The sequence below is a fragment of the Eretmochelys imbricata genome, chromosome 5, assembly GCF_965152235.1.
Source record: "Eretmochelys imbricata isolate rEreImb1 chromosome 5, rEreImb1.hap1, whole genome shotgun sequence".
NCBI classification, from domain to species: domain Eukaryota; kingdom Metazoa; phylum Chordata; order Testudines; family Cheloniidae; genus Eretmochelys; species Eretmochelys imbricata.
The window spans coordinates 27,922,427-27,949,518 of NC_135576.1; the positions used below are offsets into that span (position 1 = coordinate 27,922,427).

General features: G+C 40.9%; 1 protein-coding gene across 1 annotated transcript; it reads right to left on the bottom strand.

The window, feature by feature from the left end:
* Positions 1–360: 360 nt before the first annotated feature.
* C9 (complement C9) lies at positions 361–27,092 on the bottom strand. The gene is made up of 12 exons (XM_077817187.1): positions 27,034–27,092; positions 25,516–25,633; positions 23,487–23,634; positions 21,447–21,594; positions 17,993–18,131; positions 14,304–14,522; positions 10,256–10,496; positions 8,576–8,704; positions 7,788–7,966; positions 6,880–7,108; positions 4,807–4,992; positions 361–528 (listed from the first exon to the last, which is right to left on the bottom strand). The coding sequence occupies exons 1-11, from the start codon at positions 27,090–27,092 to the stop codon at positions 4,826–4,828; spliced, it is 1,776 nt and encodes a 591-aa protein (XP_077673313.1). The 3' UTR covers positions 361–528; positions 4,807–4,825.

Below are 27,092 nucleotides of genomic sequence, written 5' to 3' on the forward strand. Positions count from 1 at the left end.
AAGCTGGGTATCTGTCATGTCATGGAGAGGGAGTGGGAACCTGTCATTGCCTACCCAATTCTTCTGAGATTTGACCATCACTAATTCCAGGCAGGACACTGCCAGTCCTGCAGCCCCTGGCTACCCACTTGCAGCATGCCCCTGCTAGCTGAACAACATGGAACTAGGAAACAATAAGTCAAGAGAAACAAAAGATTTAAATGATTTACATTAATATTTCTCCTTTTTTTTTCCAATAATGACAAATTATTTTTTCTTGGAGGCATTGGGTAGCATGTATCCCAGTGCTAAAAATAAATAAATAAATAAAAATGCACATTGAACACCAATCACACCAGCTAATCTCCTTAAACATTTATTTTTATCATATTTTGTTTTTGATTAGCAACTGTTTAAGCTATAGGCACTCATGAAGCATACAATTCCATTGGGCTGATCTCTCTTCTGCCAACAGGAACCTTGAGCAGTAGAATAATTGCAGCGTTCATGCATGTCTTTGAAGGCTGTATTGCTTTCCATAAGAAACACCTGTCAAAAGAAAGATTAGAGAATTCACATAGAGAGTAGCTATCATGTCAATCAGATAGTTTGCCTTATTTTAAATAGTGAATGTCACAGCTTACTGGGAACATGATTTCAGTGTCTCTCTAATATGGTTCTAATGTAGGCTGAACAAGTCAAAGAAGGCCTGATTTTTCAGAAGTGCTTAGCACCTATAACTCTGATTGACGTCAGCTGGAGTTATGGGCGCTTAGCCCTTCTGAAAGCCAGGGCTTCAATGTATTTTAATTTGGTAAGGTGATTTGATTGTGCAATACAGTAGGAAACATATTTGGATATGTAGGCTCAGTGTACATTATTATGACATTTACCTTCCGGACTGTGTTATAAACAGGGCCAGTTGTGAATTGCAGGAGTAAAATAAAGCAGTTCCTGTGATTTTAAGGACTTCATAGTTAGCTGGAATGGAGAGGAGGTGCTAGAGATGTGGCTCCCTTGTTGAGGGATGCGTGGCCCCCACATAAGCTCTAACTTAAACCACGGCCCTACGGGTGTTACACTTTTAGAAGACAACATGGCTGAGCTGCATTCCAGCGTGCCGGTTCTGTTCCCTGTCTTGCCTGCGCCCTGAAAGCAACGTGTCCCTCCTTCCCCTGACACTGTGGGTGAGAGTGCGAGCTGGCACAGGGAGCAGTGCAGCTGCCTCTACCAACAGAGAGTTCCCCATGTGCTGGGGGACTTCTCCAATGGCTGGTCCCTATTGGCTTAAAGCCACTTTGCACCGGAAAAACCTTACAGGCCTTTCCTACGTATTTGCTGTTTTTTGCAGGGTTTTTCTCCCAAAACTAAATAAAAAAACAGTTTTCATCATTTCAAGGTGAAAGACTCAAAGCTGCTGTTAAAGTAATACTAGGAAGTCTTACTAAACTCACCAAATAATAGAATTCAGGGTTAAGAACTCTCAACTCCATTGTTTACATCTCATAGAGAGACAGACAGACAGAAACTGGGAGGCTCAGTCTGACTGGAATTTCAGGGCTCAATTTTCAGCCTGGACTTAGCCAAGATCCCCATTCTTGTGCCTGCAATTTTGTGAGCACAACATGGGTCATCGAGATGCCCAGCTACCCAATTTGCAGGTGCACCATAATGGAGCACACAATTATTTGCATCCAGAAATTTCAGACACAAGATGGAAAGTCAGTTTTTAAACACAGTCTCAGAACATGGATCTAAATCAGATATTTAACAGGGTTTATTAATTTCATATGGATGATGCACACAGAATATTTCCATTGGGGTTGCTTTGGGAGGGATACAGGTCGTGATGCAGCAAAACCTTTTCATTTAAATACACTTGTTATGTTGGAAGGTGTTAATGGCTGCCACCAAGCAGGTCTGATCTAGAGACACCCAGACCTTGTTAAAGCCATACAGATGCTAACCAACCTTCCTTCAGGCAAAATGGAAGAAACAACTAAATGCCTCTTTATGCAGTAATAGCTGGAAACAATAGAAATTCAATACCCAAGTCAGTGGTCCACATGGCAAGGCCGACCAGAGGTTAAACTGTGTGGGTTATGAGATTTCCCTGGGACTGATTGCAAACACAGCAGCTAATGGCTGGCTTAGCAAGCCATTTGTTTCAGAGTAGCAGCCGTGTTAGTCTGTATTCGCAAAAAGAAAAGGAGTACTTGTGGCACCTTAGAGACTAACCAATTTATTTGAGCATGAGCTTTCGTGAGCTACAGCTCACTTCATCGGATGCATACCGTGGAAACTGCAGCAGACTTTATATATACACAGAGAATATGAAACAATACCTCCTCCCACCCCACTGTCCTGCTGGTAATAGCTTATCTAAAATAATCATCAGGTTAGGCCATTTCCAGCACAAATCCAGGTTTTCTCACCCTCCACGCCCCCCGACAAATTCACTCTCCTGCTGGTGATAGCCCATCCAAAGTGACAACTCTTTACACAATGTGCATGATAATCAAGTTAGGCCATTTCCTGCACAAATCCAGGTTCTCTCACTCCCTCACCCCCCTCCAAAAACCCACCCCCATACACACACAAACTCACTCTCCTGCTGGTAATAGCTCATCCAAACTGACCACTCTCCAAGTTTAAATCCAAGTTAAACCAGAACATCTGGGGGTGGGGGGGGGGGGGATAGGAAAAAACAAGAGGAAATAGGCTACCTTGCATAATGACTTAGCCACTCCCAGTCTCTATTTAAGCCTAAATTAATAGTATCCAATTTGCAAATGAATTCCAATTCAGCAGTTTCTCGCTGGAGTCTGGATTTGAAGTTTTTTTGTTTTAAGATAGCGACCTTCATGTCTGTGATTGCGTGACCAGAGAGATTGAAGTGTTCTCCGACTGGTTTATGAATGTTATAATTCTTGACATCTGATTTGTGTCCATTTATTCTTTTACGTAGAGACTGTCCAGTTTGACCAATGTACATGGCAGAGGGGCATTGCTGGCACATGATGGCATATATCACATTGGTGGATGTGCAGGTGAACGAGCCTCTGATATTGTGGCTGATGTTATTAGGCCCTGTGATGGTGTCCCCTGAATAGATATGTGGGCACAATTGGCAACGGGCTTTGTTGCAAGGATAAGTTCCTGGGTTAGTGGTTCTGTTGTGTGGTATGTGGTTGTTGGTGAGTATTTGCTTCAGGTTGCGGGGCTGTCTGTAGGCAAGGACTGGCCTGTCTCCCAAGATTTCTGAGAGTGTTGGGTCATCCTTTAGGATAGGTTGTAGATCCTTAATAATGCGTTGGAGGGGTTTTAGTCGGGGGCTGAAGGTGACGGCTAGTGGCGTTCTGTTATTTTCTTTGTTAGGCCTGTCCTGTAGTAGGTAACTTCTGGGAACTCTTCTGGCTCTATCAATCTGTTTCTTTACTTCTGCAGGTGGGTATTGTAGTTGTAAGAAAGCTTGACAGAGATCTTGTAGGTGTTTGTCTCTGTCTGAGGGGTTGGAGCAAATGCGGTTGTATCGCAGAGCTTGGCTGTAGACGATGGATCGTGTGGTGTGGTCAGGGTGAAAGCTGGAGGCATGCAGGTAGGAATAGCGGTCAGTAGGTTTCCGGTATAGGGTGGTGTTTATGTGACCATTGTTTATTAGCACTGTAGTGTCCAGGAAGTGGATCTCTTGTGTGGACTGGACCAGGCTGAGGTTGGTGGTGGGATGGAAATTGTTGAAATCATGGTGGAATTCCTCAAGGGCTTCTTTTCCATGGGTCCAGATGATGAAGATGCCATCAATATAGCGCAAGTAGAGTAGGGGCTTTAGGGGACGAGAGCTGAGGAAGCGTTGTTCTAAATCAGCCTTAAAAATGTTGGCATACTGTGGGGCCATGCGGGTACCCATAGCAGTGCCGCTGATCTGAAGGTATACATTGTCCCCAAATGTGAAATAGTTATCACAGACATGAAGGTTGCTATCTTAAAACAAAAAAACTTCAAATCCAGACTCCAGCGAGAAACTGCTGAATTGGAATTCATTTGCAAATTGGATACTATTAATTTAGGCTTAAATAGAGACTGGGAGTGGCTAAGTCATTATGCAAGGTAGCCTATTTCCTCTTGTTTTTTCCTACCCCCCCCACCCCCAGATGTTCTGGTTTAACTTGGATTTAAACTTGGAGAGTGGTCAGTTTGGATGAGCTATTACCAGCAGGAGAGTGAGTTTGTGTGTGTATGGGGGTGGGTTTTTGGAGGGGGGTGAGGGAGAGAGAACCTGGATTTGTGCAGGAAATGGCCTAACTTGATTATCATGCACATTGTGTAAAGAGTTGTCACTTTGGATGAGCTATCACCAGCAGGAGAGTGAATTTGTGTGGGGGGGTGGAGGGTGAGAAAACCTGGATTTGTGCTGGAAATGGCCTAACCTGATGATTACTTTAGATAAGCTATTACCAGCAGGACAGTGGGGTGGGAGGAGGTATTGTTTCATATTCTCTGTGTATATATAAAGTCTGCTGCAGTTTCCACGGTATGCATCCGATGAAGTGAGCTGTAGCTCATGAAAGCTCATGCTCAAATAAATTGGTTAGTCTCTAAGGTGCCACAAGTACGCCTTTTCTTCAAGCCATTTGTGTGAGAGAGGCAGAAAGCAGAGAAAGCCAGCTGAAAGGGAGAAAGCAGATGTAAACAAACAGGATTGCACCAAAGAATACCTGACACAGTTCATCAATTTCTCCTTCTACTGGAAGCAAACCTGTAAGGCACCAAATACTGTTTGGGCCAAAGGGCAACAATACATTACCATCACAGTGAGGTGCTACTCACCTTTTTTAGACTTGCACAATTATTTTGCCTGAGAACAGTGGCTTTTTTCGATGCTGTCACCTTGGCATGGCCTGCCCCCTGGTCCTGGAGCAGGATTATTACACTGACGAGTTCGAGCGCGTTCTCCTTGCACGCAGTGGGACCAAGCAGTCCAGCAGCTCCAGCCCCCATCGGTGACCTTTTTATCTGTATTGGGCCAAACCAGCATTAGTCCAGCAACCTGCTGCCTTGGGTGTAGTGGCACTGGTGCAACTGTTCAGGAAGTAACTATTTTGAAGGAGCACAAGATGGAACAGAATTCAGCCCAGACTCTCAACTATGGTGGCTCTAGAAATCCAAAGCAGTAAAACTAATTTTCATCACAAAGAACCAACAGATTGGATGCTGAAAACACATAGGGCCAATGGCACTACTGGGTGCTCAGCAGTTTTGAAAATCCAGCCATATATGTAAGTGTCTAAAAATCAAATGCAGAGCCTCACTTTGGACACCCATTTTGACACAAGGAATAAATCTATTGCATAAGAAGGGGCCATTTCTACAGAGTCGCTTTTCATGGCAGAACTGCATTAAAAATAGCCATTTTTCTTCAGGCCTTGTCTACGCTGGGAACTGGGATTATTTATTCTGCAGAAGAGAAGAATGAGGGGGGATTTGATAGCTGCTTTCAACTACCTGAAGGGGGGTTCCAAAGAGGATGGATCTAGACTGTTCTCAGTGGTACCAGATGACAGAACAAGGAGTAATGGTCTCAAGTTGCAGTGGGGGAGGTTCAGGTTGGATATTAGGAAAAACATTTTCACTCGGAGGGTGGTGAAGCACTAGAATGGGTTACCTAGGCAGGTGGTAGAATCTCCTTCCCTAGAGGTTTTTAAGGTCAGGCTTGACAAAGCCCTGGCTAGGATGATTTAGTTGGGGATTGGCCCTGCTTTGAGCAGGGGGTTGGACTAGATGACCCCTGAAGTCCCTTCCAACCCTGATATTCTATTCTATACGATACGCTGGGGGCCAGATCTTCAGCTGGTGTAAACTGGTGCAGCGCCATTGAAGTCATGGAGTTATGAGGATTTACACCAGCTGATAATGTTTAATTCACTATTGTAGACACAATTTACACTGGTATAGCTAACCATCCATGACATATAACTGGATAAAATGCCCTGGTGCAAATTGTACCACATCAGTGCAAATTGTGTCTACACTAGGGGGTTGCACTGGTTCAGCTCCACCAGTGGCTAAAAACCCAGTGTAGATGATGTAGACTATGCTTTATATAAATAGCTACGATTACCTTAGTGTTTGTATTGTTCCTTACACTTACTACATTATAGCAAATACTGAGTAATGTTTTTTAGTTATCGAAGGCTTTGGGCAAATTGTGAAGGATGAGCGCTACAGGGCAGAGAGTGTTACAGGCCAGGTAGAATGTCAAAAGAAGATTGCTTTCCCTGCCATTGTCCTGTGTGTTAATAGGTAGCAGGGAACAGTTGGTAGCAGGGCTGGAGCACAAGAGAGACTTTGTGACGTAGAGATGGGACTTGAAATGTTAGGCTGCCTGCTTATTGGCACCTACAATATACTGGACCAATCTAGCTGTAAGCCTGCATTATGTGATCATGCAACATGAGGCATACATTTGTAAGCACTGGGCTTTTGCAGAAAACCTGAAGAAACCCAGCTAGGAAAATGGAAATGGCTCTCTTGCCTGAATCTGATTCTCTGCTTTGGTTCCATGCCATTGCCAGTCGACATTCTTGCTCAGTTAATTTTCTTGTTTGAGAGAGTTTTTGGATATCTTTACAAGGCACAGTAATGGACAGGGGATAGAGAGATGAATCTCTTCTCCACTTAACAGAAATACTTTACAGGCTAAAAACTAACTTCCATCCCTCATGCCCAGCTGAATAGGTCAGCAGAGTGTGTAAATCTGTTCTTAGATATATGAACTTACAGATCGTGTTTAATTCTGTCTGGATAAAGACCATATTTTCAAAGTATGCTCCAACATACATGCTGACAACATCTTAATTTATGTCTGCTTAGAACATTGACAGTGCATGAATATCTACTAACCTTCATCTACTCTTGATTTGGGGATTTGGCAGGCATCTCCCTTAAAATAGCTGGAGCATAGACATATGCACTCTCCATCCACCAGCAACAAGGTACCACCATTTTTGCAGGGTTTGCATTTGCACACACTGTACTCTGTAATGTATTCCTCAATGGCTCTTTCCAGATTCTGTTTCTTTATATGTGCATCTTTCATGTTTACTGGAACAAGAGTATATATTGGAGATGGCTGTAAAGGAAAAAAACCCATACATTATAGACATTATTTCCCCTATAATCATGTCTAAATCCTTTCCTTATACAAATCTTTAGAAAAAGTTATTTTAAACAAATCCTTTCTTCTGATAACATGAAGTCTCCTTACTTATAGTTTGCACCATGTATCTGGTATAACGATTGGATGTGGGTTATTTTAATCCTGCAGCAATGGCATGCAGACCAGATAGCTCAAGATTCAGATCCCCATAGTTGCACCCAAAATACATTACAGAGCCCACTGACATAGTCTTCATCCAAAGAATGGGTTGGAAAATGATATTGACTATAACATTCTTATATAAATAAATCAACAGTGCACCCATCGCCTGGAATGCTCTGTTCATTTCTGGTCACCTTATCTCAAACATGTTTATCTAAAAGATACATTCTAGTTCAAACAAGAATTATTTCAGGGCAGTTCTATGGCCTGTTATACAGGAAATCTGACTAGATGAACACAGTGGTCCCTTCTGGCCTTAGAATCTATTAATCCATTAAGAAAGACCAAAGCTACTAAGATGAAGAAACTAACTAACAGTTAATGATAAGCAAAGTAATTCTTGATATTTTCCTCACCATAGGAAAGGGAACTTTCACAGGTAATTATGATATATGAATTTGTAACATGGCCTAGAAGAAACTCTCCTTACCTTCTGCTGGATCACCACTGGAGCATCAATCAGTGAGTTAGCCCACTGTATATAATCCTCTACATCAACCACTTTGGCATTCCTCAGTAGCATTTCTTTTATTTTCACAGAAAAATCAATCTTCCCTCCCTCAACCAAAGAAATGATGTCATCAATAACTGCATCATCATCATGAGTGTCTACAGAGAGAGAGCGCAAGCGAGAGAGAGAAAGAGAGAGAGAATGACTGGAAGTTTAACGGCCACAGATTCTAGCACAAATCAGCTCACGTCTCCCCAAAGTGACTAGAAGGAAGATTCCATCCTATAAGACTGTGGTGAAATCTCATTTAACTTTGCTAATTCTCCATCATTTGTGAGAAATCTCATTTTATGAATTTTGCAATCACACCAAAATGCCAAAAATGTAAGAAAAGAAAAAGGGCTTCTAAGGGGTTAGCATGGCACGGATGGACAGGTGGGTAAACCAGATGTCACAGAAATGGATGTAGTACACATTGTTTAATGAGTGGTATAGTATCACCCGAGCTGCACTAGGAAAGGATAAAGGTTAGACTGGCCTGGGTAGCACAGCTAAAAGTTGAGTTGCATGAACAGAGCAGTGCAGGGAAGCCTGCAACACCTGCCTGTCCTGTGCTTGGTATTAAATCCTTCTCCCTCAGCCTTTTATGAACACTGTATTAGCTTAGACATTTAACTGGTTTTAAAAGAAGGGGAAGAAATCAACATCCTCTCTCTTTAAGCAAAAGAGTTTGCAGTTTTGATCACACAAACTAAAGATACACTTACAATTAGATTTCCTGTTGATGCTTTTGCATTTACCACCTTTTACACCACCTTGGAAAGCCAACTCTTTATTTACTAGACTGACATCTAAATGATAACCGAGACATTTCTTTACATCATCTTCCGTGACTCCTGCAAATGCAATTAATTTGGAGATCATTAGGGGAAAATGCATATTTGGTTTTAAAAACAAGAAAATAAGAAAAAATGAATATGATTTTATACTTCTTGGGAGCCAAGTTTCAGGACTGCTGAAAAAACGTGTTGCCTTCATTCTTCCGCTGTCTTTCACCCCCTCTCCCTCTCCCAGGTTATGAATTCAATGCAGTTTGCCTCTGGAGTTTCGACCTATTGGTGGGCTGCCCAGTGATTAGGAAAACTCTAGGAACACTCCCTCTACTCGCAACTCCTTAAAAAGTAACATTCTCCTGTTCTCCAGGGCTGTCCTTCCTTGAGGGATGATTCTTCCCCTCTTTCCTCTGGGGATTGTGTCTTTCTCTGTTGCTTCTCATTTCTTTTTTTATGTCTGTTGTATCATTGAATCCTCTCAATCTTTTCCTTCCCCATCACCCGGTCTTACCCAAACTGTTTCCTGGATATTCCCCTCTTTCTACCATAAAGTTAATGTAACTTTATTAATCTGTTCCATGCCCGCCCTCCCACCCCACCATGACCACTCTTATTCTACCCTTTCTCTCCTACAGCTACTCTTTTCTATCTATTGATCGTAAATAATTGAAGTCTAATCTTGTTCTACCACTGCAGTCAATGGGAGTTTTCCCTCAAGATCAGTGCCTCAGAGAGCACCTATCACCATAGTATCTAGCTGGTGAACATAAGAATATAAGTATGTATAAAGGACTTCTCTGTCCCAACTCCTTGCTTATTGCCTGGGCTGACAGGGAATTTTAATGCCATAAGGGGCATGTATTTATTTGTTTGGCTTCAGAATTCGCATGAGAATTATTTTTTTGTTTATTTTAGAATGATCACTTCAATCTACCACAAAAGCCATACCTCCCAACACTGTATGTGAAGAAGGATTAAGTTACTGTTTTCCTATCTCAACCAGAGAAAAATTCCAATATTAACATTAAAGGCTGTAAAAAAGTTCCAACACAGCCAAATACAGCATCTGCATTCAGTGAGGTTCTCGATTTTACTACCAATTTAGATGTACAAAGAGATCAAATGACAAGTTACCTATGATCACAAATTGAATTTTGTAGCTCAGCTAGCATTAGGATTTGGGATCCTCTATGAACCAGACCACATGGTCACCAATCACTAGTAATATTTGAATACTGTAGTTTTTAAATAAAAGGTTTTCACGGATGACAGACTTCCATTAAGATTGTTATAAAAAGATGGCCTTAAAGTGAATGAGCCAGATTCTGATCTTATTTACACTGGTAGAATTCCCAAGTGACTCCACTGATTCCAATAAAGTGACTTTGGTGTAACTGAGATTAATGTTTGGCTCAGGATTTTAATTCTGAAAACGAATGACCAAGGCTCCTGTCCTACAATGAGGTACACAACATGGTCATTCCCTTGCACCTGCATGGAGTCTCACTGACTTCAATCAGGCTCTGCACAAGGTTCTGTCTCCACATCTCATATTGCAGGATTGGGGCCTATTTGTTGATCTATTGGCTATAGGCAGAGCGATAAAATGCATACCTTTTAATTTCATGGCATAATTATCCAACACATACAGAAGTTCGTATTTTCCTCCCACAGTCCCAGAGACAGCATAATGTGTTCCATACATTTCTAGAAATCTAAAATATTCCCCCTTGTCATATTCAGTGGGCAGATACTTCACATCTTCAAGGAAAGCATCTGTTAGCTGTACACGCTGACTTCGCATTTGGAATCTTCCCAGTTGTATTTTTCCTTTGACATGCAGAAAGGTTTGTTTCTGTACAAAAGGCACAATCAGACATGTTTTACTCAAAAGACAATGCAGAACTTTCAAATATTGTATGGGATACTCTAGCATTTTGGGACCAGGACAAACTTGTTTAGACAGAATAAGAAGTTCCCTAAAACTTCATCTAAAACTTAATCTGAAGAAGTAGCAAGAAGTTTGGATAATTTTAGGGTTTTTTTCCATTTTTGCACAACTCTCCACTTCCCAATTTCAATAAATCAGACTCGTTGTGTTCTACTGTTTTCAGATATCACGTGTGTAGGTTTGTTTATTTTTAAACCAGATTCTCTATAAAATACTTCCCTGACTTAATTTTGTGACATACAAAAATAATTCAAGCCAGTTTGCCAGATAATGGGCCCTGTTCCTCCACCCTCAGAAGTCAATGGGAGATATGCCATTGCCTACAATGGGAAAAGGATTAGGATCTTCCTTTTTTGGAAGTGCCCTGCTACTCTTAAACTGTCAGAATGAAGGGTGTAGCTCCATTTTCAAAAACACACATAATGAAATCAAATCCAGCAGATTTCCTACTACGCAAAACAGTAAGTCATATGAGTGCCACACTCTACTCTAACTAGATGTAATACTACATACAAATCATCATTATGACTCATACATGGCTGATGTTGATGCAAACAGAAAAGCTCATATCGCAGCCCAGATTAAGGTTGGGGTATTGAATATTTCATATGCCTAAAGATAGGAGCATAAAACATGAAACAGTCTCACTTAATGGTGCAAACAAATGCATAAATCCAAAGCCTCAAGTCAACATTAAGTGAAACAAATCCACACAAAAGGACAAGACTTTCTAAAATAGGAGCCTAAAGTTAGGCTTCCCACTTATGCGGAATGTTTTCAAATGTAGGCATAGGCTCCCAAGACCCATTCCTATCTAACTATGGTACTTATATTGTCCTCATTAAAGTAGAGCCTAAATATCTCAGAATCTTCAATGTTTTTGAAGCCAATACCATTACCCTCATTTTACAGGTTTCAGAGTAGCAGCCGTGTTAGTCTGTATCTGCAAAAAGAACAGGAGTACTTGTGCCACCTTAGAGACGAACAAATTTATTTGAGCATAAGCTTTCATGAGCTACAGCTCACTTCATCGGATGCATGCAGTAGAAAATACAGTGGGGAGATTTTATATACACAGAGAACATGAAACAATGGGTGTTACCATACACACTGTAATGCGAGTGATCAGGTAAGGTGAGCTATTACCAGCAGGAGAGAAAAAAAACCTTTTGTAGTGATAATCAAGGTGGCCCATTGCCAGCAGTTGACAAGAATGTGTTAGGAACAGTGTGTGTGTGTGGGGGGGCAAATAAACATGGGGAAATAGTTTTACTTTGTGTAATGACCCATCCACTCCCAGTCTTTACTCAAGCCTAAGTTAATTGTGTCCAGTTTGCAAATTAATTCCAATTCAGCAATCTCTCGTTGGAGTCTGTTTTGGAAGTTTTTTTGTTGAAGAATTGCCACTTCTCGGTCTGTAATCAAGTGACCAGAGAGATTGAAGTGTTCTCCCACTTTTACAGAGGACAACAAGAAACAGAGAGGCTAAATGATGCAGGAAGTCTGTAGCAGAGAAGGGAATTGAACCCAGGTCTCTGGCTAGTGCCCTATCTACTAGATAATCTATTCTCATATATAAACTAACCGCTATGCCACTAAATAATAGGCTTCATTTTCAAACATTTAGCTGCCAGGAAGTTGTCAATGGGAATTTGCTGGTTGCTTAGCACTTTTGAAAAGCTGGCTACTTATTTATGAATCCAAATATGAAGTTGGGTGCTGAATTTTAGGCTCCGATTTTTGGAAATCTTGGCCAAGCTCCACTTTACCAAATTGTATGACTGACTATGGTGCTACTTCCACTGTTGCACTAGAATGTAGATCTGACTGCCAACATGTGATATTGGGAGTAGAACTTCCACTGCTCATGAAGCACTTGGAATAAAAAGATTCTTGTCATTAGCATTCAGTAGTGTTAAGGCTTAAATATACTCCATGAGCCAACCATTAGTGACAAACGTAAGTCCTGAGACATTTGCAGACCTCATCCAAGGGAGGGCAGTGGTACACAAACACATCAACTAATAGATTACAGTGAAATACTAAGAAATGTAGCCCACTAACAGCTGAACTTACTGTCAAAAACAATGCTTAAATAGCCAAATACCTTACAGCTTTAGAGATCCTTAACCAGCTGTTCCTTTTCCAGTCACCACCCAGCTTTCCAGTCTGTATCCCATTGCCAACCCCTTTTAAAAAGTCAGGGTCTTTTTCCCCATTGACCTATTACTGCTTTTTCTCAGTGGTGTATCATTATTTTACATTATTCACTTATTCCTGGGTAAGATGAAGAAAGCAAATAAAGGTTAATTTATAAAAGGAATTTACACCTAAGTGACAGGACAGTCTCATCCACTTGTCCCCCATCATAACACAGGGAGGCTTGTTGTCCCCTGTCTCCTTCCTCGACCACCTAAAGAGGTTTATGAGTCTGCTACTGTCTGTCAGTTAGGGGCGTTGTTCATGCTTTTAGATCTTGAGCTCCTGGGTTCAATCCCTACAGACAACCTGACTGAGGTACACCTTGCCTTTTAGTATTATTTTCATAGTGGGTCTAATCTTTTGCAAAATGTGTACTAGCCCTGCGTTTTCTATTACCTTCTTGTAACTTACTGGTTAGAAAGGGTATTTTAGGCTGAAACTTGATCCAGATTAAAATGGGTCTCACATTTATTTCTTGATATGAAATTCAAGCAGAAACAAACCCTCAGACAGGGCCAAATCTTGTGATCAGATCCTCAGCCCCATTAACTCCACTTTGTAGCACTTTGGCAGTGCAAAGCAGACTTAAAGCAAGCGTAAGAGGCCATGTGCTATAGACAGAGCAATAAAATGCATAAAGGCAATCAAGCCTTTGGTGGCTTGCGTAATGCTCTGGTGGCATAAAGCTGATGTACCTGCCACCCATTCCCATCACAGGCCTTGGCATAGTGTGTGGCCAGGAAAGGGAGGCTTGCTGGATTGCTCTTGGACTCTGGTGATCCTCAACTGCTGGAATGGACTTTGGGGGGGAGGGATAGCTCAGTGGTTTGAGCATTGGCCTGCTAAACCCAGGGTTGTGAGTTCAATCCTTGAGGGGGCCATTTAGGGATCTGGGGCAAACATTGGGGACTGGTCCCGCTTTGAGCAGGGGGTTGGACTAGATGACCTCCTGAGTTCCCTTCCAACTATGATATTCTATGATTTTATGACTCTTAGGAGCCGTGGCAACTGGTGCAACTTAGAATAGGCCTTTGTGACCTGCTTCCCTCTGAGATGTGCTGTGCAACAAATGGCTAGTCCTGAAGATCTGACCCTTGGGTTATTAACCTACATGCTCCATCAAGAGCACCCAAGCTTTGCCTGCCTGGGTCTTCATTGCAATTTGTTACTTAAAGGCTGTGTCTAATTTGCACACAGTGGAATAGATCACAACTGTTCACTGATAAAAATGGATCATTGCATGCTGATATCTTTGTTTTCTGGCAACATCAATCCATATTGAAGGCCAAGGTGGTGAAATAGGCTGCATTTGACCCACATTTTGGCTACTCCTGAAGTAGACTTTAATCTTTACATTGCCAACATTTTGCCAGTCCCCCCTATATCGTGTGAGGAGGGCAACAGACATCCTGAACAGTTCGGAAGATTAATACCTGTATAGTCCAACAGTATGCGAATTTCAGATCCTATGAAATTACTACATACAATGTTTTATGCCATTGAGCTTACCCTTTCTTTGGAGTACCGGAAGATATAATTTAGACTTTCATTCCTTGAAAACTGGTAGCCAAGAGAGCTGTTTATAGATGTGGCCTGATTGTTTTCAGTAGGTGTGTATTTTACTGACATGGAAACCGAAAAATATTCTTGTTTTTCATGGTAAATCTCTTTTATCATGGTCACACGATCATAGTAGAACTCAGTTGTGAATCTTTTCTCAGCTTTTGTCTTAGGAAAAAAGAGAACAACAGATAAAAAACCATGTATAATCTATTTAACAAAACCACAATAGCTTGAAACTTATGTAATGAACAGATACTAAAACTGCATGTTTTATTCTCATGTCATCACAAATCGTATGATAAAACAAACAAACAATCTATATAAAACAGGTGCTGAGGAGCATATAGTAGATGAGGGTCTAGGGACTGATAGGTATAATACTAAGTCAGTTTGTATAGGATTTGGACCCAAACTTCAAGAAATAGAACAACATTAAGTCCATGGAAAACAGAAAAGTTTGTTTACATGGTTGCATTGTCATTTCAAACAAGTAAAATAGTAATGAGGGCTGGTCAAAAAAGATATCCATTGAAACTGTTTTGAGATGGAAAATTGGGTTTTTGACAAAATGAAGTTTGGTTGGCTTGTTTGTTTTGCAAAAAGTCTCTTTTCCATGGAAACTTTACATTTTTTTGTTGAAAAAATAAATGTCTGAAATCAAAAATATTTGGATTTGGTTGTTGTGCTATGGTGCCTCATGGAAGCTGTAGTTTGGTTCTCCTCTATGGGCTAGGCTCCCTACCCTGGCCACATCTCCTATGATTAGGGTTGGTAGAATTTGATTTTTTTTTAAATAATTTTGATGGATAATATCAATGTTTATTTTAACCATTTTTGTTATTTTTATCCACTTAAATTTCACAGTTACAGAAAATTATGGGTTTTCATCAATTTTTATCCGTTTAAATTTTCAGATTTGTGGGAAATTACTGTGGGGGGTCCATATCATTATTTAATAACAGACATGGATTTCAAAAAGCTAATGCTTTATAACTCTTAAATCACAAATAGTCAACATCACATGTCAAAATACACAAAGTAAATAGCTTTAAATCAAACTAAGATTTCAAGCAGCATTTTTCTTATGTTGCCTATTGGTAAGTTTCAATGATCATAGATGGAAATACTTTTTAGTTGGTTTGTGTACGTATGGTGAAATGGACATTTACCAACTTTTATTGATAAAAAAAAATCAAACCCTTCCAAGTCTACCTATGATGTACCATGGCCAGAGACGCCCATAATGGAACAGCCTCTTCTCATCCTGAGGGGAGACTGTGGTGCATCATGGGAGTTGTAGTTAAATCAGGTAGTCTGGCCTATATAGGAAAATGGGAGCATGAGGCACGTGAACCACAACTCACATGGGGCACTCTGCCAGCATTTCCAAATGGAAAGAATTTGGTTTTCAGCTGAAAAATATGTCAAAATGTTCTGTGGAAAATTTTGATGAAAACAAAATTTTCTGTCTAATGAAAGCCCATTTTCTGACCAGCTTTAACTAGTATGTGAAACAACTATTGCTGTACTTTGGTCTTGATTTCTCTATAGAACAAGAAGAAAACTGGAGATTAGATACTTTCAGAATGTAAAGGTGAATATTTTCAAAAGTGACTAGTGATTTTGGGTGTCAATATAAGGTGCTCACTGCAGTCTGAAACACTTTAAAGCAGCCTGTCTTTTAGAAAATGCTATATAGCTCATCTATGAAAATCAGACTCCTTTAAGAGCTGTCAAGTTGGCAACCAAATCAGTAATCACTTGAAAAACTTGGCCAAAGACTGCTGTATGGAGGGTATAATTTGGATTTTACTTTGACAACACAAGAATCTCACAGAGCTTTCATGGAGAAACCAAAATCATTTGCAGAAATGTCATGACAAGTTTCATACTGTTGCTTCAGAATTTACCATTGTGTTACATGGTTGGCATGATTTTTTTTAAATCTTTGCTCGCAGTCACTGAAAATGCATTTTATATGTGACAAATGCTTGTCAAACTGTGACCATTTTGTAGATTCAACTATGACATGCATAATTTAATTTCATTTGGCAATTTTAATTATTTTTGCCTTTGCAGGGTATGTGTAAAAGGCAAAATTATCCAGTTTCACACGTGGCACGAATGTATCATAAAACTCTAAAAAATCAAAACAAATGGAACTCCTTCTCCCCCTCCCATCCCCAACATCTGGATCAGCTCAGCTGTTCATAAGTAAGCTAAGTTGCAGTGACTTTTCCCCCCTTTTTTCTTTTTGCTTCAGTTGGTGTAAAGTCTTCGCTATGTAAAACTGGGAAAGTGCCATTACATTTAAGGGATTATAATCTTCCATTTCCTATTAGGATGTAGATAGGAATCTTTATGGAGTCTCAACCTCAGAAATGAAGCAGAATTGCCATTTTACCTTCTTTTATCTTCGGTACCTGTCTATGGCTAATTCCGAATACCTGCTTTTAATGTTAAATAAAAATACTAATAGTATCATATTTTTTGTATTAGCAGAATATACCGGTTTGGTAACAAAGAAGTGCTACCACCATCAAAAATAAATACACATGCTGCATGGCAAGGCTTTATGGGTCAGATTTAGCTACCTTTACTTGTATTGGCACAGAGCCTTAGCTGCTGTGAAGTCAATTGGATACATAAGTTATAACTGCTCAGGTACAGAAGTATTTCTCCAGGAAAAAAGTTTAACTAAAAAGTAGCTTTTAATATTTTTCAGGAATTTCTTCTTGAAGCACCCTTAGATTGCCACCAAGTGACTTCTTGCTTATGTAGACGCAGAAAACTAGGTAGCGATAGAATAGTAGTTATTTTTAGCTATAAACTGAATTGAGGCTGAGCCACCAAAGGGATTAGCATCCAAATCTCCTAGAAGGCTTTGAAAAATCTTCATCTGAATCTGCAAAGGAAAGGTGATCTAGTGGTTATGGGACTCAACCGGGGCTCAGGAGAGCTAGACTCTCTGGGAAAGTTACTTAATTTCTGTGTGCCTCAACTCCCCATCTGTAAAATGGAGATAATAGTGCTCCCTTCTTCCCACCTGTTCTCTCTGTCTTGACTATTTAGAGTTTAAACTCGTTGGGGAAAGGACTGTCTTGTACTATGGACTGAGTGAGTACACTAAACTTAATGGGTAAATGGGCTACTTCTCCACTTGGAGCTGGAGGTGTGATTCCCAGCTCACATACACACACTCGCTCTAGCTCTCATTGAGGCAGTGCACTAAAATAGTAGCGTAACTGTGGTAGCCTGGGTAGTGGTGAGTAGCAGCACAGGGTAGCCGCCCCCCGCACAAACCCACCAGGCCCTGTGGTACGTAGTCAGGAAGGCTAGCCCATTCTGCTGCTCCAGTTACACTACTGTTTTAGTGCACGACCTCAATGAGAGCTAGAGCGAATGTGTGTGCAGGAGCTGGGAATCACACCTCCAGCTCCAAGGGTAGAAGCCACCTTAGTTGAGACCCCTAGGAACTACCATTAATACAAATAATAAATTCTGTTCTCTTCTGAATTCTGCCAGAATCTTAATACAGAAGATTTTTTAATGCCTGATTTAAGAGAGAGTTTTGACATCCTGTTGGAAAACTTAATCTCAGTCAACCTTCTCCTAATTTTTACACAGAGACATACATCGTAGTTGAGAAAAGCAACGTTCCATGGCTTGCGGTAATAGGTCCTGGTATTCCCATCACGCACTCGGTCACAAACACCATTAAAATACTCATTTTCAAATGGGCTTGCCATTGGCTGCATCCCTAGGATGTTGATTCTAGAAGGAAAATAAAGTAACGTGTTAAACTTCAAAAAGATGGTGTTAGCACCTTTAGCCTGTAGACAGTGGTATTATGACCTAGAAAAGCCAAACATGAAAATTACATATGACAACCGACAAAAAACTGAATCCTGCTGGAATTTAAAAGCTGGAGTTCCTGTTGGTTCAGCAATGATATTAAAGATCCCATGAGACTTTTCACAAGAGTGAGGGTTTGCCATATTATTTTGCCCTGAGCCAATGTATTGCCATAGTTCATCTCAAAAGTTACTGGATTCAATGGTGCTACAAGTGTACCATGCGTTTTGCAGGTTACATTTGTTTATAAAGATTGTTAAGGGTGCCTGCCAGGAGCTTGGGATGGAAACTCCAATAGTATAAATCAAAGGACTAAGTAGGAAGCAGTATGTCCTAATGGATAGGGCACTGCATTAGGACTCAGGAGAGCAGCTGGGATGCTCAGTGACACTAGGCAAGTCACCTCTTGGGGCCTTAGTTTTCCCATCTGTAAAATGGGGATAATGATATGTCCTTTCTAAAGCACTTTGAGGTCTGTGGATGAAAAGTGGAGGAGTGAAAAAGTGATTGGTATTATTAATAAAAATGAAACACAATGGGATCATTTGAATGAAAGGAACCCTATAATAAAGACCTATTTCTTCTCCAATAACTATTCATAGCTAGCAATTTTTATGGGATCAAAATAAAGATATATTTTTCCCAATACACTTTTATCAGATTGTTTCTAAATACTCAATATTATATTGTATATTACTATATTTTGCAATATCAAATGTGTACAGAAGCCACCCAGCCTTCAGAAAGAATACACACCTAATTTTATCCTAGACTCTGCTCAGAAAGAACAACGAGGAGTCCTTGTGGCACCTTTAGAGACTAGTGAATTTATTTGGGCATAAGCTTTCGTGGGCTAGGAGCGATGAAGTGGGTTCTAGCCCATGAAAGCTTATGCCCAAATAAATTCGTTAGTCTCTAAGGTGCCACAAGGACTCCTCACTGTTTTTGCTGATACAGACTAACACGGCTACCACGCTGAAACCTACTCAGGAAGAATTAGAGCTTGGGCACTACAATGGCCTGGATCGGAGAAAAGGCAATTAAAATAATAGCAAACACAGGAAAGTTAACAGATTCATCTTCCAGTTTCATAGATCTGGTGATGATGTGAGATACAACAAGTGTACAAAGAAGATACACCTAAAGTCACTCCTTCCTGTGTGTTCTCACACTGGGATTTGCCTTTCCTTGTCTGTCTTCTAGATTGGAAGGTCTGGAGCAGAGGCTGTCACAATATTTGTGTCCTGTACAGCACCATGCACACTGTTGACCTTAGCAAATAGCTATCATTCAACAGAACAATGAACATCGCTATTATACATCTAAACAATATTTTCCTTATAGTAAAGCTAACTAATTGTAACAACACTAAAAGACTTTAAAGTGCCTAGCACATTTATAACGTTTGCTTATTTTTCTGTTATAAAGGTCTTCATTTATCCATTTTAGATTGTCTTAGATAGAGATGATGTGGACAGGCTATAATTTTCAGTTGAACACTAGGTGGAGCTGCAACATGCTGATATTTTTGTGTGTTCCAGTTTATGCTGCTGATTTCCAGTTTGAGTTGTAGATAAATTACAGGCCCTTCCCCACCTGTCCATGAAACCCCAAAACAAAAGAGAACAACTCCCCAAACCAATAAGCAAATCTAACAAGCCAACAAACCTCCAACTACCTGGAGGATGGGAAAGGAAAGGTAAATATATACAAAGAAAAGAAGATGAAAAAGGCTGCTGTAACCAATGGAGCTCTGGGGATTCTGTGGTTCATAGGATGTTAACAAACAAAAACTATAAACATGTTCCTTATATCCCCTGTCTGTGAGGTAGTAACAATAGTAATGGAGGGTATGATTGCTATAGATGCAGACTTTTGATGAAAAAATATCTGGATATATTTTCTCATTTTTCAGATATTTCTTTAGTATGATGATGATGGGGAAAGATTGTTTGAGAAGCTGCTCTAAGTACAATAGTGAACTAAACCTCCTCCCACCACCAATGCAGTTACCTAATATATAAAGGTTTGAGAAATGTAATTATGGATGCCTTGCTAAACCCCAGCCATTTCTAGATTGGGCAGGTGGGGAGGGCTGGAGAGGCAGAGTCTCAACATGGTATCCATCCACCTCAGGCAACCTCCTGGGCACTACTCCTACAGATCTGGTTACAGAACCCAGCACCAGCGGCATGACCATTTTGTAAGGCCCATAATGACCAAACCTTACATGCTTTGGAGAACACTGCACAATATAGAGCAGGGGTAGTCAATTATTTTTTTGTCAAGGTCCAAATTTCTTGGTCAAGGTATAGTTAAGGCTCAGACTCCAAAGAAAACAATAATAAAAAAGATAAGTACATGGGCGGTGTGGGCATCCCCTGCATGGCGAAGCTAGCCCCCTGCCCTGCCTCTTCCACCCAAGGCCCCGCCCCACCCCTTCCAGTCCCCCTGCTCTTGCTGTCTTGCCCACAAACGCAGCCCTGAACCCTGACCTGCCAGCATCTGGAGGAGCCCTGGCTGGCCCACTTGTGCCTGGAGGAGCCCGGCGGAGCCCTGGCCAGCCCTCTGGGGCCGAGCTGTGAGCCTGGGCCACCCAGAGGTGCTCTGAACCCTGCCCAGAGGCTGCTGCGGGAATCATTAGCAGAGGTTTGGGGAGCTCAGCCTCCATTACTCACCGCCCACGAATATATAAATAAAAAGATTTTGGGGTCTGATGGTCCAGATATGGCCCACGGTCTGCCTATCAACTACCCCGGTATAGAGCTTGTGCTTGGAGGAATATGAATATAGCCACAGTAGTGGGGCTTAGTCAAGAGGTTGCTGGAAGGTGGTGGCCACCTGCTGGAGTGGGGATGGGAAAGAGGAGATTCTCTGGTCATTCTCCAGGAAGAGCTGCCCAAATCTGATGATGTTGGTGCCTCCTTTTGTAAGACATTTAAAATATCTTCAGCTGCCTTCCCTGAAACAAAGGCGGGTTAATAAAACAGCAGCAACACATGGCACTTACAGTGCTTTTTGCCTGATCTCAGGGCGATATTAAGCATTATTAACCCCAGATGAGTAAAAGGAAACAGAGGTTAAGCATTTTGCCCAAGGTCACAGAACAGGCTAGTAGATCGTGAATAGAATCTTGGGGCTTCATCATCTGGCCCATGTCTCCTAACTTTGTCTAGTGCCATATATATACTGAACCAGGGTGTCTCCCTTTAATTATGACTTTTCATTGAATACCCTTGTCCAGCAGTCCTTCCAATCTCTGACACTTCAATGTCCGGATTACGACATGGTGATTTTGGATCTCTCTCACAGTCACTTTCATCAGAAGAGTCTCCACAGTCATTGTCCACATTACATACAAGCATCCTCTTTATACAACGACCTAAGCAAAGAATGAAGAACTGAATATTTCTAATCCTTTTTTAACATTGGGTTTACATCAGAAAAACAAATATTCCTTACTGGAATCTTCCTCTTAGAAGGTGTATTTTCATTTCAGCCAGAGAGAGGTAAAAACCTAATCCCTTGCTCCTCTCAGTGAGAAAAAAAAAAACCCTTTAAATTTTTCAATTATTTTTAATGGAATGGCACAGAAAATTAAATGGCAGAAGTATTTCTGACATTCATAGAGAATTATCGTGGTTTGATTTACTTTTAGATTATTCTTTAATGTCTAGATGTGGGGTATTTTTCTGTGAAGTATAAGAATGTGGGAAAACATTAGTTCTTATAGGCTAGTGTCAGCAAAGTCATATTTTTGAGTTGCTTTCATGGTCAGTGTATCATACAATCATTGAATATCAGGGTTGGAAGGGACCTCAGGAGATCATCTAGTCCAACCCCCTGCTCAAAGCAGAGCCAATCCCCAACTAAATCATCCCAGCGAGGGCTTTGTCAAGCCTGACCTTGAAAACCTCTAAGGAAGGAGATTCCACCACCTCCCTAGGTAACCCATTCCAGTGCTTCACCACCCTCCTAGCGAAAAAGTTTTTCCTAACATGCAACCTAAACCTCCCCCGCTGCACCTTGAGACCATTACTGCTTGTTCTGTCATCTGGTACCACTGAGAACAGTCTAGAACCATCCTCTTTGGAACCCCCTTTCAGGTAGTTGAAAGCAGCTATCAAATCCCCCCCTCATTCTTCTCTTCTGCAGACTAAACAATCCCAGTTCCCTCAGCCTCTCCTCATAAGTCATGTGTTCCAATCCTCTAATCATTTTTGTTGCCCTCCGCTGGATGTTTTCCAATTTTTCCACATCCTTCCTGTAGTGTGGGGCCCAAAACTGGACACAGTACTCCAGATGAGGCCTCACCAATGTCGAATACAGGGGAACGATCACGTCCCTCGATCTGCTGGCAATTCTCCTACTTATAGAGCCCAAAATGCCGTTAGCCTTCTTGGCAACAAGGGCACACTGTTGACTCATATCCAGCTTCTCATCCACTGTAATCCCCAGGTCCTTTTCTGCAGAACTGCGGCTTAGCCAGTAGGTCCCCAGCCTGTAGCAATGCCTGGGATTCTTCCATCCTAAGTGGAGGATGGAAGAATTGTTCTTGTTGAACCTCATCAAATTTCTTTTGGCCCGATCCTCTAATTTGTCTAGGTCCCTCTGTATCCTATCCCTACCCTCCAGTGTATCTACCTCTCCTCCCAGTTTAGTGTCATCTACAAACTTGCTAAGGGTGCAATCCACACCATCCTCCAGATCATTAATGAAGATATTGAACAAAACCGGCCCCAGGACCGACCCTTGGGGCACTCCACTTGATACCAGCTGCCAACTAGACATGGAGCCATTGATCACTACCCGTTGAGCCTGACAATCTAGCCAGCTTTCTATCCACCTTATAGTCCACTTTATACTCCTTATGTCTGGGAGGATGTAGCATATACTTGAAATAATTTGTGTTTTTATTGTGACATAAACAAGGGGAGAAATCCTGACCCACATTAAAGTCATTGGGAGTTTTGCCATTAACGTCAATGAAGTGAAGATTTCACCTCAGTGTTTTTGTGAAGATTAATTGTTTCTACATGATATTAAATTCAGCCCTGACATAAGAAGATGCAGTCTATTGATGTCAATTAGCTAGCCTGTAAAGTGCTAGCTAAGGTCTATATAGTATTACTAAAATATGCCTTGGGAGGATTGATGTGTCAAATCCCCTATGCAAAATAAAGTCATAGAGTTTTGTAATTTTACCTGTATTCTAAGCACAATTTTTCATAAAGCATAAACAAAAGAGATTCAGATTGTGAAAGCAACACCTACCTGAGTCACATCTAAAGTCAGCTCCACAATCGATTTCTTGCTCTTCTGGACAGGCTGTGCTGGTTTTACAGCTTTGTGTGTCTCCCAATGGTTCCAGGCACTGTTTCCCACGAAACTGTCCAAATTGCTGAACACTTCTAGAGCGAAACTACAAAGATATATAATAATAATTAGATTTTCTCAAAGAAAAGCAAGACAAAAATCACAATATAATTGGAAATTTCCCCCTCAAAATTTCATCCAAGTTAGAATTTTTTTCACAAGCTGATTGGTTGAAAACCAGGAAAAATATTTGGTGGAAATTTTATCAATATGTTTCCCTTTTTGTCCCTTAATCTCGAAGTTGGAAATTTTGTCAACATTTAGAAATTGAAAACATTTTGATTAGCCCTAATAATAATAAAATAAACAATAATAATATTTTGCACGTGTGCAGCATTTTTGCAGCATCTCAAAACAGGGTACAAATTACATCTTAGCAGTGTCTCCCCCTCTTTTTTTTCTTAAAGCACAGAAATGGACATTGAGGAACAGATAGGAATGACTTTCCTAATGTCACACAGCAACTTGTTCAGAGAGACAGAACAGAACTCAGGTCTCCTTGTTAGAGATGGATGAAATTTTTCAGACTAAACTTTTTTTTGACAAAAAAAATGCAGATTTGGGTTGACTGAAACATTTTGCTAATTTGTGTTAATTTTAAAAAACAAACATGGAATTTTTTTTTGACAAACCAAACTAGTTTGTCAAAAAACTCAAAAAAAACCCTCAAAAAAAAAAAAAAAAGATTTTGGGTCGACCCCAACCACAATTTTTGGTTTTAGCCAGAAAATGGAAAAATATATTATTCACATAGCTCTACTCTTGATTCTCATTCTTCTGTTTCTCCACTAAATCATGCTTTCTCTCATTTATATTCATAGGTTACACTGAGAACAGTCTAAGTAGTATATTTTATTAAAAATAATATTTCAAATTATGGCCAGATTCTCAGCTAATGCCAATCAGCATAACTTCATAAACTTCAGTGAAGCTATGGTGATTTACATTACTGAGGATTGGGAAGACTGCAGATACTTTTGTGGGAATCTTTCATGAATACCAAATTCTGAGGAACAGCTTGGTGTAGCTCAAAATCTTGTAGCTTCCACCAACAGAAATTCATCCAATAAAAGATATTACCTCCCCTATTTTGTCTCTCTCAAATTCTTATGGAGCAAGTAAAAATTTCATATTTTATTTGCATTTTAGTCTTCATACTAAACTGGCCTCATAGTTAGTATTTTATTTACTTGGAACCCAGGTTTTTTCGACAAAGGAAGTCCCCAAATTATACACAAACACAAGACGAGGTTTAGGAGAACTTACCTCTTGTTCATTAATTCCAGACCTACGTCCCTCACATATTGTGACTGCAAATAAATTAGCAAAGATTCTATGTCTGAAGGGCTTTGTTAAGAGCTGGATGCAGGAAGTCACTTGCCATGCATACGAAAAATACCTTTATGGAACCTACTGCTTATGTACAATATCACACATTCCTGTGTGCCAGTAGGTGGCACTCGTTGTAACTAATTCTTCGCATGCATATATAAACAGATCTATAGCTGTGGCACTAGTCACAAAAGGCTTATGTGGTGTTTTTTGTTACCATGAAAAGTGACAAAAACTAAAAAGTTTTCATAAAAAAAATCATTTTTAAAAAACTTTCTTCAAAAAATGAAAACGGAAAAGCCTGGCTAACAGTAAATTTTTGGGTTTTTTTTGTTGTTGTTGAGTTTTTGACGAAAACCTAAAAAAAAAAAATCAAACTTTGATGTTTCCTGAAAAAATTTCTGTTTTGCCAACAAATCCCTTTTAGAGAGCAGTCTGCTCTTGGGTATAAAACAGTTGAGGATACCCGTGAATCATAACATCAGAATATTGAGGAGGAGTTTAGCACTCTTCACTATAATGGAGGACTTCTAAGGGTAAATGTCAGTAATTACCTGTGTCATTTTAAAATAAAAACACTACACCTAGAGCTTACCCTTTGATTTGAGCAAGGGTCACATGGTCCCCATTCACTCCAGTGGGTCAGTTTACAGTCTATTGGAGACTGACCATTAGGTTCTCTTGTCCTCCTATGCAAAACTTTCTTTGAAGAGCTATCAAACAAAACATTTCAAAAACAGTATCAGCTCGCTAAAATCAAGTACAGGTTTTAAAACATTGGTTAATGGTTTAAAAACAAAATGTCCTTTAGCTACGTCCTGGTTCACTTGCACAGCAGTCGTTGGCATTTGGCTATAGAAACAGCCTCATTCTCAAACACTTCACCAGGTTAAAAGGGGAAACTAGAGGACATTTTACTTTTTACAAATATTTAAAGTCAAAGAACAGTTAATGAACCAACAATTCTTTTTCTTTCCTGTATGCACCAAGATTTAGTCTTTGTGTCGGTCACGTTAAGCTGCAAGTCAGCTAAGGTAGTGAAATAACGGCTCACAACCAGCCCAAGGATTGCGTATAAACTCCAAGATTTGGTAAAATCAGAATTAAAGACCGACGTGTTCAAATGTGACTGATGATTTTGGTGCCCAGCTTGAAATACCATAAAAGGACCGAGTGTTCAGGGCGTGGGTGCTCAACAATTTCTGAAAAATCCGGCTCCTTCAAGGGGTCTCAAGTTTGACAACAAAAATGGATGCGCCCAGAATCACTAGTCACTTTCCAAAATTTGGACCAATATTTTTAAGATTACCTTACCTGACTTACTATCAACTCTTAGTTCATCTTTCTAGTTCTCATCCATTGTAGCAGTGTTTCCCAAACTTGGGACGCCATTTGTTCAGGGAAAGCTCCTGGCGGGTCGGTCCGGTTTGTTTACCTGCCGCGTCTGCAGGTTCAGCCGATTGCGGCTCCCACTGGCCACGGTTCGCTGTGCCCAGCCAATAGGGGCTGACGAAACCAGTGGCCAGTACGTCCCTCGGCCTGCGTTCCTTTCCGCAGCCCCCATTGGCTGGGCACAGCGAACCGCGGCTAGTGGGAGCTGCGATCGGCTGAACCGGCGCATGCGGCAGGTAAACAAACAGGCCCGGCCCGCCAGAGGCTTTCCCTGAACAAGCAGGGTCCCAAGTTTGGGAAACACTGCTTTATATGATCCGTCTACAGACACAGAAAGTGAACATTATCTTACAAATATTTGGGGCTTAAATTGACCTGACAGTAACTCTTCAACCTTTAATCCTAAACAGCTCTGGGATGCAGTGTAACCCTTTGGAGGGCCAGCTCACCTTGGCTGGCTCTAGAGATGCTTCCAGTTCCCTGTCAAACCAGTGTACAGCTCTTCTCCTGGGTGTGAGACCCCACAGGTCTAGAACCCAGGCCTACAGAGCTACCAAGCAGCTGGCATCTCCAGGCTACCACCCAGTAGCAGCTGTAACCATCTTGTGTGCCACTTACTGTGACCTGCTGTGGACAGAGACTATGGGAAGTTCCATCTCAAGGGTTTGACAGGCAGCGGCCTCAAGGCTCCTGATCGGCTCCCTGCCCTGTATAAACTCACAGGGAATTCCAGGAAGCATCCAGGTAACAGTATGGATCTTCTGTAGCTGCCACAACCAT